Source organism: Cololabis saira, chromosome 12 (assembly GCF_033807715.1).
Source record: "Cololabis saira isolate AMF1-May2022 chromosome 12, fColSai1.1, whole genome shotgun sequence".
NCBI classification, from domain to species: domain Eukaryota; kingdom Metazoa; phylum Chordata; class Actinopteri; order Beloniformes; family Belonidae; genus Cololabis; species Cololabis saira.
This window is the reverse complement of record NC_084598.1, coordinates 6,533,368-6,546,108: the sequence shown is the minus strand read 5'-3', so window position 1 is coordinate 6,546,108 and position 12,741 is coordinate 6,533,368. Positions and strand designations below refer to the sequence as shown.

General features: G+C 39.3%; 1 protein-coding gene across 1 annotated transcript; it reads right to left on the bottom strand.

Moving 5' to 3' along the window:
* Positions 1–3,442: 3,442 nt before the first annotated feature.
* slc52a3 (solute carrier family 52 member 3) lies at positions 3,443–10,636 on the bottom strand. Its single transcript, XM_061735298.1, has 4 exons — positions 10,491–10,636; positions 6,565–7,609; positions 5,443–5,566; positions 3,443–5,220 (listed from the first exon to the last, which is right to left on the bottom strand). The coding sequence occupies exons 2-4, from the start codon at positions 7,569–7,571 to the stop codon at positions 5,008–5,010; spliced, it is 1,344 nt and encodes a 447-aa protein (XP_061591282.1). The 5' UTR covers positions 7,572–7,609; positions 10,491–10,636; the 3' UTR covers positions 3,443–5,007.
* Between the last annotated feature and the right edge of the window lie 2,105 nt (positions 10,637–12,741).

Here is a 12,741-nt window from a genome sequence, read left to right as displayed (position 1 = left end):
TTTTAGTTAGTTACCCCCCCTACGCACACACACACACACTGTCTGCATGCTACCCACAGTCTTGAAGTAATAATTAGCTCACTGCAGCAGGGTAACAAGTTTGCACCCCCGTCCTGCTGTGCAGCTCTGTAATTGGTCCCCCTCATGTGGCACAGTCGGGCCCCAGAACAAAGGGTTCCCAGAGGGGGAATCTGTGCTGACCCATGCTGAACCTTCCACAACAATGACAGGCAGGAAGCATTTACATATGCTGACAGACTTGTCTCTTCCTAGGGTGGAGTGCTAGGCACTTCATTAAAGCAACATCAATACCTGCTGATAGAAAACGAGGAGAGGGCCCGCGAGCATCACTGTCTGCTCCGAGACGCCGCCGCGAAATGACACAGGCCTGTCGCATCTAATTTCAACTAAATGGACAGCATTTATTAAAGCAAGTTTGTGTGGAAATGGATGGGAGAGAGAGGCAGGGAGACGCCGCCTGAGCCATGCCTGTCTGCATGCTTCAGCAATTGGTTTACCCACAAGCTGTTCACCTGCACATCAGCTGCCAAAACATGTCAGCTCGCCGGGTACACCCCAGCAAGTTTCCACACTTCCTGAGTTTTCTGTTTCCTCATTTCATACCTTTTTTTCCAAAATACTGCTTACTCTCTTTCGGCGTGGTTGCGCGCTGTCAAAGGCTAACGTGCTCCTCGGTGAACCCCGCATTCGAGCTTCACAAAGAAAAGGATCTTGCAAAGTCAGACACAGGTGCCGTATCTGTCGATTCAGCAGCCGCGCTGAAGGAGTGCAGGTGGGCTCCTCCGCCATTCATTGCATCACGGTGCTTGTGTATTCGTTCTCTTATCCAGTTAGAGGAAGGGTAAATCTCCTTCCATTTGACACGCTGCTCATTTAGCTGAGAGGCCTAGCGGCTGCAGGGGAAGAGGGAGGGCAGCTGAGGGAGCCGCGGTTGCTGTTGTGGGGAGTCTTTGGGGGTGTCGACCTGAGCAGATGGACCTCTCAGTGGCGTAGTAAGCGGAGTCTTCACATGGCGGAGGAGACTGCAGGATCTCACAGGACCGGGACGCAGCATCCAGGTGGCCACGGCCCCTCCTGACCAGCTGGAGGAGCGAGGGGAACCATCTGACACTCAAAGGAAAATGATACACTTTTCTTTGCTGCTTTGTTATGTCGCGACACAAAAGCCCAGAGCCAATCAAGGAATTTAGCTAATCAAGCTTAGAGAAAATCCTTTTTGATTGCATACAAGTATTCAAGGTCATGTTCGCTGGAGAAGCAGCACAAGCATTTTTTAAAGGTGAACCCTGCTACAGTACGTTACTCTCAGATGGTTTATTTCTTACACCAGTTTGTGTTTATTAAGATTTCTCTCCAAAGCAATCCTTGATCTGTGCGTAAGCAGCCGTGTGTGATTATTTCTGCACGACTTAAACACACTGCAATGTGGATTCAACAAATTCAAGTGAGAAAGTCCCATCTGCACTTCTCCTCCACTGATCCCGGGCCCTGGAGGCTACATAGGGCTAATTGTGGCCCCATTTTGTCTTCCTTATCTTTTGTTTTTACTCAGTGTCGGGGTCAGGGAAGCTCCCAAGTGACCAGCAGCAGGAGCAACAGCCATCGGCCCCCGCTGAGCGTCAGTAATTAGAGCCCCCCCCACCGTGCTTCCCCACAGACCGGGGCCGGGGAAGCTCTCCCTCTCGCTCTGACGGGCTTGGGGGGCAGAGAGGACGAACAGCTGCCGACGGGACCCTGCTCTCCGGTTCCCATGCATCCTTCAAGGATGTGCAGCAGCATCTTTCACAGAGATGATGGGAACCGGAGAGCAGACACGGGATTATCGTCGCTCTGATTTCTTGATGCACCCCCTCACCCACCCAAAAATAACACCATCAGCATCGGTGTGACTGGTGTCTAGTCTTGAAAGATTTGGACAACATTAGCATTAATCTTAACATTATCGTCGTTATAGCTGACGGGTCCATAAATGATTCATTGGGGAGGAAAACAGAGAATTTCTGCAATATTTAAGATTTGTAACCATTTCTTTATGATTTACTCTGGTCTGGAATATGGAATAATTTTGTTTCTTTCAACCTTATAACCATACAAAGGTTTAGATGATGCACTCAAACCCACAATACGCTGCTGTCCTGCAGTGGGTCAAAAGTCCAGTTGTGAACGCAAGCTAATCATTTTCACCTCAAAATTGCAGCTACTCCTTTGTGCCTCAGCCCTTTTTCTTTAGTTGTTGCCTTGTTGTTGTTTTTTTTCAGCTGCACAGCATGTCTGTATTTCATGTGCAGACTGAATCCACAGCTCCCTGACATGAGAAGTGTGCTAGTGACATCTAGTGACCGGCGTTATCGCTGTTCCCAGCTGTGCGTGGTACACTTTACAAACCCTACCGCTGTTCAAACAGCAGATATGACTTTAAGATAACGACAATGAGCAAGAAAACAATATACATTTGAATAATGAGAACAAATGATCAACAGTTTTAAACATATCAGGTTCAGAGCTAGTTGGCTTGCCTATTAGTCAAAAGTTTTCTCTGGAAAAATCCTTGAGAAATGTTTCTTTTTTAATATTTAATTATGCTTTTAAACATAGATAAGCTTCCATGACAAGCAAAGTGTTTTTCAGACACTTACTTTTAAATATGATCAATTCTGGTATGTACATTTTTCCAAGAAAAACACATTTTCTTGTTTTTAAATTTCAACTTGAGGTAAAAAAAAAAAAAAATGTAAAAAGATGCTAATTTATAAGCAAGTGGACTTTGGACAGAGACCGGTCGCCTGTTTATCTTTGTTTCTAGTCTTTATGTTTTACTAAGTATAAGCAATCTATGATAGACGTGACAGTGGTATTATTTTCTTTTTATATACCGTATTTTCTGGACTATAAGCTGCACCTGTATATAAGCCGCATCCGCTCTTTTTTTTAAAAAACAATAAAAAAAAGATATACAAGGCGCACCTGTATACAAGCCGCATCCGCTCTATTTAAAAAAAAAAGATATGCAAGCCGCAGATATTTCTGTTGTTAGATTAGATATTTACTACATGTACAGAAGGATTTTGAACTGTAAATGATGTACATGTTTGTACCTAAATAGATCATTTCCTAACAGTGTCTTTTAACACGGCAGCAACTTTGCTGATTAAAACAGGACAGAACCAAGAGAAAATAACCGGTATTTATTTATCTATTTATCTGTTTGAAATCTGCTTCTACCTACTTCTATCTGCTAAAGAAGAAGTAGCGTATTCTTCTTTGCATTTATTTTGTCTTAGTTTTTATTCTAATTCCGGTTAGGGTTAGGGAAAAATCCACAGAATAGCTGCACCTTTGTATAAGCTGCATGGTTGAAAACCTATGAAAAAAGTAGCGGCTTATAGTCCAGAAAATACTGTATCTATTTATTACTCAGCAATCAATCAATAATAACTTTATTTGTCCCCAATGGGCCAATTAATTTTGCAGCAATATATACACATATACACATAGTAAAAAAAGACAATGAGTTTAAATCTAAAAATCCAAGCACCACAACAGCTACCTTTTCCTCGTGGAATTGAGAAGGGAGATGCAGAAGGAACAAAATAATGTTTATATCTGTTAGTTTTGACAAGTGGAAGTCTGACCAATGTACCCGATGGGAGGAACTGAAACTCTTGGTGTAGAGGATGGAACAGTCTGATAGTTTTTGCTTTCCTATACAGCTGTTTGTTATCCAGGTCCTGTAGAGTCACCTGAGCAGAGCCAATTATTTTACTACAGACATTAACCACCTTGGTGAGAACAGTTTTCTGCTTTACCCTAAGTGATGAAAACCAACAAATGAAAGAAAAAGTTAATACAGACTCAATGAAAGAATAATAGAACATGGACATCAAGGATGAATCAACATGGAATTTGGACAGTTTTCTAAAACAGTACAGACGCTGCTGACTATGGAGGATTTTTTGTGCCAAAATTAAATAAATAAATACATAATTAATTAATTAAAATGGGAATGAAATATATCATTAATGAATTAAATGTGTCATTAATTAATTAAAATTAGAATGAAATATGTCATTCATTAATTAAAATACAATTCATTTTAAGTTAAAATATATATTTATTATTTCAGCATTTAATTAATTAATGACACATTTAATTAATGATTTCGTGTTACGTGTGAATCATGAAATGTAAAACTGCATTTAATTAATTAATGACACATTTAATTAATGATTTTGTGTTGCTGAATCATGAAATGTAAATGTAAAACTGTCAGTTTCACTCGTCAAACTCAGTGGGCGGGGCTAACGCGAATCCAGCAGAGGAAGCAGAGGAACTTCCTCTGCTTTACACGCTACATGCTCGGGGTCAGCAGGTCCTGCTTCCACATACTCTGCAAGGTCGAAGATATCGCTCACCAACTCTCTACAAAGTTCACGAAAATCCTCCGAACTGACAGCTGTCATGTTTAGAACGGCTTCCTCTTCTACCTCCAGTTTCAGACCAAAGCAGTGGATTCCACTGGATTCGCGTTAGCCCCGCCCACTGAGTTTGACGAGTGAAACTGACAGTTTTACATTTACATTTCATGATTCAGCAACACGAAATCATTAATTAAATGTGTCATTAATTAATTAAATGCAGTTTTACATTTCATGATTCACACGTAACACGAAATCATTAATTAAATGTGTCATTAATTAATTAAATGCTGAGATAATAAATATATATTTTTACTTAAAATGAATTGTATTTTAATTAATTAATGACATATTTCATTCTAATTTTAATTAATTAATGACACATTTAATTAATTAATGATATATTTCATTCCCATTTTAATTAATTAATGATGTATTTATTTATTTAATTTTGGCACAAAAAATCCTCCATAGCTGACTGCTGACAGCAAGGAATTAAATAAGCATGTATCCCAAAATATAAATCTGTCCATTCAGCTCAGTCTCCAGCTTCTGCTCGCTGCTGCAGTTCTCACGAAGGACACTGAATGTTGCATAAGTCTCCAGACTTAAACAGCTTGAGGACGTTGACCAGCGGGAACATGGTGACCGAGCCGACCAGTGACCCCGTCTGTCCTGCAGCTCCGTACCAGACCAGGGCGCTGTGGCTGCGGTCTCTCAGGATCACCCCCACCATCACCTTCACGTACGACAGCGTGCCCGTGAACAAGAGCCAAGACAGCACCTGGCGGGGGGACAAAACAGCAGCGTGACCTCGTAACCTCATCTCAGCCGTGAACTGGGGATAGAATCATAACCACTTCTGTGGAAAAACACAGAAGTGGTTAACAATCCAAATAAGTAACCTCGCCACTACACAGCTGAACACTTGGGAGTTGAACTTTGCCACTGTTTCTGATAAGATCTCAACGTTTCACATCTCTAACAGAACGTGCGTTTGACTCACAATAACCGCCTCTCCCGCCGCAGACCCGTGGAGCAGAGGACATGGACTCATAGCTGCCATGGCCATGTTGTAGCTGCCAAAGCCCGTCCCCAACACGGTCAGAGAACCCAGGAAGATCAGGGACCTGAATACAGACAAACACAGACACAACCCCTCGTTAAAAAGAGACCATGATGTAGGGCTGGGCGATATATCGAGATTTTAATATATATCGATACATTTTCAAACGCGATATGGTACGAGACAATATCGTTTATATCGATTAAAAAAAAATAAAAAACATTTTTTTTATGATTTTGATATAGCTTATTTTGTGACAAATTGACTTGAATGTTTTATTTGAGATTTGCACAAATGTTTTGTTATTTGCACAACTGTCAACCTCAGTGGAAAAGTCTGCCTGTTACTGTCTACATTGTATTAATTGCACAGTATATTTTAATTTAATTGTTATGCAGGAAAGGGATATTTGTTTTATTTTATTCAAGAAGCATTTTTATTCTATATATGCAGGCAGTTTATTTGTATTTCATTTGTTTTATACATTTTGATATTGTGCAGACCTCGGTTAACAAAGGTACCTGTGTGACATTTGGCACAAGGCTTTGTATTAAAACTGACTGTTTTAATACTGTTTTAAGGGTTTGCCTCAGAAAAAAATTAAGCTAACAGAGATGCTATGCTATAATGCTTTGGGGGAAACCCCAATTATGGCACAGAAAAAATATCTATATATTTTTTTATAAATTTTTTGTAAATTTTTTGTAAATATTTTTTAAATATTATCCATTTTTTTGGTGTTTACTATTTTTTTCTCTTGTACATACTCTTTTTCTACTTTTTATATTGCTCTTTTTATTATTTAACTACTTATTGGTTATTTCTATTTTAAATTTTTTGTATAAAGTGTGTGTGTGTTTTGGCTGCTGCACGACTGAATTTCTCCTCTGGGAGATAAATAAAGTCTTCTATTCTATTCTATATATATCGAGTATCGCCATTCAGCTAGAAAATATCGAGATATGACTTTTGGTCCATATCGCCCAGCCCTACTATGATGTTTGATGAGCTTACACTTTGTGCACAAACCATGTAAACAATAAACCGGTTGAGCTTTCTTACCTGTTTTGGAAGAACATTGCGATAGTGCAGGCCACTGGGTTGGCCACCGATGACAGAGCTGCAGAGAGGTGATAGGCGAGGTTCCCATATGGCATGCAGGAGTACGTCTGGACCGAGGGTAGCAGCCCATTAGTTGCAGCATTAATCCACACCACCAGAAAGTAGATGTAGGTCAGCTCGTACACGGAGTGTTTGGGATAGGCTAGCAGACGCCTGCGTTCAGCTGTTCCCTGCTCTGGGCTTTTTTCAACCTCTCCATCAGTCCGTGCTCCTGGGTTGTCCAAACCGGAGCTGACTGACGCTACAACGTCTTGCACGAGGTTTTCAGTGGACAGTTCAAACGTCCGAGGAAGCCTGTTCAGTGCAACAAAAGCAGCTAAACTTAGGCACATCATGGCAGCTAAAAAGAAGAAAAACACCTCTGTGGTAAAGTTTGGTGGCAGATACTCAGTTTGTAATGACCACGTGTCCCCATATGTGTGATTTTCTGAAGTTTGAGAGGAGTTGACACATTTGGAGATGCCTACACCTTGTGCCAAAGCAACCACGCCAGGAATGAAACCACTCAGGCCTTCGCCAATATAAAATGTGGTGATGTATTTTGCCGGAAGCTGCATCATGAAAGGCAGGAAGGTCACTGAGGACGTGCAATCCACCAGAGACAGGAAGAAGGTGATGATGAAGAAGGCCGTACTGTGCGATGCCCCGGCCACGACGGTAGTCTTGTCCCAGAAGAAGGCGAGCAGGATGCAGGACACGATGCCGAGACAGAGGATGAAGTAAATGACAGCTCGCTCGTTGAGGCGACCCGGGCACAGCTTGTGTGTGAGGGTGACCAGCAGCGGGCCCAGGTTGGCCATCTGAATGAGGATGGTCAGGTAGGAGGGGATCTCCCAGCCTTCAGGGAGAGCGTTGACGATGAGAGGAAGTTCCACCCACAGACCGTTCACTGCAACCCAAGAGCCGAGGCCGAAGGCGCAGGCCAGGAGGTGCACGAGCAGAGCCATGGTGCAGCCGGGTCAGTCCACTTCTGTGTGTGTCATATCTGCATGGAAGCATGAGGCAGAAAGGTTGCATTAGGTTCACTTGGTTGATAAGGTCATACACCAGAAAAAAGGAAAAGAAAACTTGTGTACGTTGATTAGGGCTGGGCGATATGGACCAAAAGTCATATCTTGATATTTTCTAGCTGAATGGCGATACTCGATATATATCGATATTTTTTCTGTGCCATAATTGGGGTTTCCCCCAAAGCATTATAGCATAGCTTCTCTGTTAGCTTCATTTTTTCTGAGACAAACCCTTAAAAAAACAGTCAGTTTTAATACAAAGCCTCGTGCCAAATGTCACACAGGTACATTTATTAACAGAGGTCTGCACAATATCAAAATGTATAAAACTAATGAAATAAAAATAAACTGCCTGCATATATAGAATAAAAATGCTTCTTGAATAAAATAAAACAAATATCCCTTTCCTGCATAACAATTAAATTAAAATACACTGTGCAATTAATACAATGTAGACAGTAACAGGCAGACTTTTCCACTGAGGTTGACAGTTGTGCAAATAACAAAACATTTGTGCAAATCTCAAATAAAACATTCAAGTCAATTTGTCACAAAATAAGCTATATCAAAATCATAATTTTTTTTTTTTTTTTAAATCGATATAAACGATATTGTCTCGTACCATATCGCGTTTGAAAATATATCGATATATATTAAAATCTCAATATATCACCCAGCCCTAACGTTGATATTAAATTGAAGCGTTAGACATTTCTTAAAATCTCTGTTCATTTATTGCAAGTTAAAATGTTCTTAATCACTACGCCGCTAGAAAGATAAATGACCTTATCATTATCAGGAGTTTTATTGCACTCTCCCGAGGTCACTGTGACAAGTTACTATGAGGCAAATGTGCAGTGTTTTCCTCACTGTTCCCCTTTCATAATGCTGAGTCAGGGATTACAGCATTTCGGAAATTACTTTTGATGTTAGTGGCCTTTTCTTGTCTTACTGATGACACTTAAATGTACCGTATTTTCTGGAATATAAGCCGCACTTGCATACAAGCCGCATCCGCTCTATTTAAAAAAAAAAGATATGCAAGCTGCAGATATTTATATTGTTAGATTAGATATTTACTACATGAACAGAAGGATTTTGAACTGTAAATGATGTACATGTTTGTACCTAAATAGATCCTTTCCTAACAGTGTCTTTTAACACGGCAGCAACTTTGCTGATTAAAATAGGACAGAACCAAGAGAAAATAACCGGTATTTATTTATCTATTTATCTGTTTGAAATCTGCTTCTACCTACTTGTGTCTGCTAAAGAAGAAGTAGCGTATTCTTCTCTATATTTATTTTCTCTTAGTTTTGATTCTAATTCCGGTTAGAGCGCCCAAAGCAGTGGAAGAAAAATCCACAGAAAAGCCGCACCTTTGTATAAGCTGCATGGTTGAAAACCTATGGGTCAAAGACGTGACGCTTACTTTTTCTGTCCGATGGAACTTTTTACCTAATAATAAACATAAAAATGAATAAAAAATATAACATGTATGTCTAATACGTTCCTTCTACATGTGCCCACTCTTATTTTATTTAAACATGTTGGTTATTGGTCATTTTCTGCCATCTGAAGTGTGAAAACATCATGTGGGGTGACCAACAAATGGCAATTCTGTATCAAATTCAAAATTGAATGTCTATCAGTTTTGGTTCAAATATAAATTATTGGTATAGCATGCATAAGTGGATACACCTTGTACACATTTTAAATCAGTTTTATGAATTTTAGAGTAAGTAAGAGGGTGACACTGTCATTATGGATAGAATGAATTTAAAAATGGTTTTCAAAAAATGAAAGGAAAAATGTGTCTATCTTTCTTGAACAGTTAATTTAATTACTGATACTTATTAAAATATAAATTTTGTTATGGAAATCTATTAATTTTGAGATAAATGGTCGCCCCAAATGACAGTTTAAAGGTTTAAAAACACTAAAATACCTTTGTTTGAAGTTTTCACATACACGTATGTGTACACTACATTTCAAATGTTTGGAAAATGGCCAAAAATATCTTTATTTTAAGTATTTTAAAAATGGGCTACAAAGGCCTTATACGTCTTTGACCCCTGTGAAAAAAGTAGTGGCTTATAGTCCAGAAAATACGGTATTTTAGATTAAGGAAAGCACCTCCAGTAAAAGAAAACAATGTTTAGAAGGAATCACTGTATTATTTTGTAAAATAAAAATGTATAAAGTAGCAATAAAATAGTGTAACATATCCAGTTTATGTAACTTCCCCCAACCACCCCTCTGAATGTATGTTATATACAATGTATGGTTAAATATAAGTCTGAGCAGTGTTTTATTGATGGAACTGGTGTCAATGATGATAAGATTGATCCAAACTGGATCAATCCATACGCTCATACAATCTTAATTGGAGACTTAAGCTAGTGTCAAATATATGTAGGAGCGTAAAAGGTTCAAGAATAAAGCAGTGCGAATTGGACAAATTTCAGTTAATTCCGCCAATTATATCTAATACGTATCTGCTGTCAAAATGCCACTTTTAGCAGAGCACAAGTCACTGTAAGTAAACCATGACCTCATTAATGTAAGAAAGGGAGTCAAGGACGAGCACTTTAACCACTCATGTCACTTCACAACCACAGAGCACTGCTCAGACTCCAGCACATTTCTCTCATTCTGGAAAAAGTTACATGGTGATTATTTTCCAGTAAATAACCCTCTGGCTGTTGAAACAACAGGATAACGCTTTACCCCTTGTAATCAGGTCAAATTAACAAATGGATCTGAAAGTGCTGAAAGCACAGAGAATGTTTGACCACACTCTTGACACTTTCCTCCTGCAAATATTCCTCCTGCTAGATATAAAAATGTACTTACAAGTTTGGCCAGTTCCTCAAAGCACTGGAAAGGACTTGTTATCATTGTACAAGGAGGCTTTAGTGACTGATGTTCTTTAGCAGCCCGAGATGAGATTCACATGGTTACAGTTGCGTCGGTCAGAGTCCACTGCAGCTCCAATGATCGCCCTCCAACACAAGAGTGGGCAGAGTCTAAATGTAGTCACTTCTCTTTTCTGCAACTCTCATGTAGGTCAAGTCAAGTCGTGGGATTTTGACAGGACATCACATGTTCTGGTTTTGGTAAAGCATCAGAATATTACATAATAATCTGAATAATTGTCCGGATCACACATCAGCAGAGCTGTGGTCACATGAGAGACGTGATGTGCGCAATTATTCACTCAGTGATACTGAAACCTCTTGGAAAGGGGATTTATTTAAAGGTCCATAATAAGCAAATGTCCTGAGGTTCATAACAAAAGAGACACCTCAAAAGTTGTCTTAGACAAATCTGTACATGCGTAAGTAATTCACTTATAGAAACTGCGAGCAGCTAGTTAGACATGCTCTTTATGGTGCCACTTTGCAACAAGTTATACAGCTGATTACCAAATTGAAGCCGAGAGTTTTGCTCTTATCAAGCTTTTTCTTCTTCCTTTCACTTCAGCAGCTGACATCTTTCACTTCCTCCTCAGTTATGCAACTCCTGTGACACTCTGTGTGGGTCCTTATCCTTCACTGCCCTCTGCTGGAAAACGCAGCCTGTGCCGTAACTGAACCACAGTTATCACCAGGAGCTTCAGGTTGCTTGAACATATGAGTTAAATGAGTCTTAAACAGGACAGGAAGAGGCATCCGCATAATTGTTGCTCCACAAAAAAAACTCCATATCCTCATGTAAGTCTGTAAATTAGCTGCACTTCATACCTTTAGATGGATTTTACATAGAAACAAAATCAAAATCACTCGCAATCCTGTATAAATCCAGAAATGTACTGAATTCCCAGGCCTTGCATTTGATCTACCACTCATTGATTGTTCCCTATTTATCTTACTGTGTGGAATTGTGGGGATCCACCTTTAAAACCACCTAAAATTCAATAATAAAACTTCAAAAATGAGCCATACATATCACCAATAAGGCTGATTACTACGCTCACACAGATCCACTTTTTCTAAATTCTCATGTTATTAAATGTTATGATTTGTTTTATTATAAAATCATGCAAATTATGTTCAGAGCAAAATCAAAAATGCTCCCTGACCCAATACAGAGGTTCTTTTCAATTCAGGAAACTCCCTATAATCTTAGAGGTGTCTGCAATTTCACAGTACAAAAAGCTAAAAAGGTATGAAAAGGAGATGTGTCTCCATTACTGGAGTTAAATTCTGGAATGATGCCAACATACATTTAAAAACATGTCGTTCTCTTTTTGTTTTTAAGAAAATGTTTTGTAAAGCTATTTTTGAAGCTTATAAATGCAATTGACTATCTGTAAATGTTTATTTGCTTTTCTATTGTTTCTTTGCCTTTTGTTGTTTCTTTGCTTTTCTATTCTCTTTTTGGTTTTCGGGCACCAAAAAAATAAAGTTGGTACTATAGGACAGGCTTTTATAAGCAGTTTCAGCCTATGCCTTTTCAGTCATTGTTCAACACATTTTTGGTTTTGTATGAAATGTTAATGCTGTGCACAATGTTTTTTTTTGTGTGTTTTTTGTGTTGTCGTGACTGAATAAACTTCATTCATTCATTCAAACATATTCAGAGATATGTTAATGAAAAAAAGGGCACAATTCAGTTAAGTTCATCAGGTTTATATGTTTGCTTGCAGTCGCATTGGCTGCACAATGGTTGTGCAAAAAATGCATGGCAAAAAGAAACAAAGGCCCTTGAACTACTTTAGTGTGCAGCTGTGGGGCCTCCCATGGGCTCTGCAGATACAGCTGACGGTAACAGCAGCAACGTGGACATAAATCTGAGCCGACCTGAAGATGCTATTAGTTAAAGTCACTTATTCACCAAGACTCTGCTGAATGATTCATCTTGAAGGGAATGTTAATAGTGTTAAAATTAGAGTCAATTCCTGCCAAATTTGCTGAGACATTTCAGTCAAAACAGCAAATGTGAACCTTGTGCTGGCAGTGGAGGCAAAGCCTGCAATAACAAGTCACAAGGATTCATCTTCTGCTGAACAAAGTTTATAAAAACAGTTACTCTTTCATTTTCTTCAACCAAAGAAGTGTGTTTGTGGTTTAACTGGCTAAGATAGAACCAGAGCGCACTATTC

Excerpts from the sequence above, each read along its gene's own strand:
- slc52a3 (XM_061735298.1), bottom strand. The coding sequence starts at position 7,571 with ATGGCTCTGCTCGTGCACCTCCTGGCCTGCGCCTTCGGCCTCGGCTCT. Across the intron at positions 5,567-6,564 it reads GCAATGTTCTTCCAAAACAG|GTCCCTGATCTTCCTGGGTT; the intron begins GTAAGAAAGCTC and ends GTCTGTATTCAG. Across the intron at positions 5,221-5,442 it reads CGGCGGGAGAGGCGGTTATT|GTGCTGTCTTGGCTCTTGTT; the intron begins GTGAGTCAAACG and ends TCCCCCCGCCAG.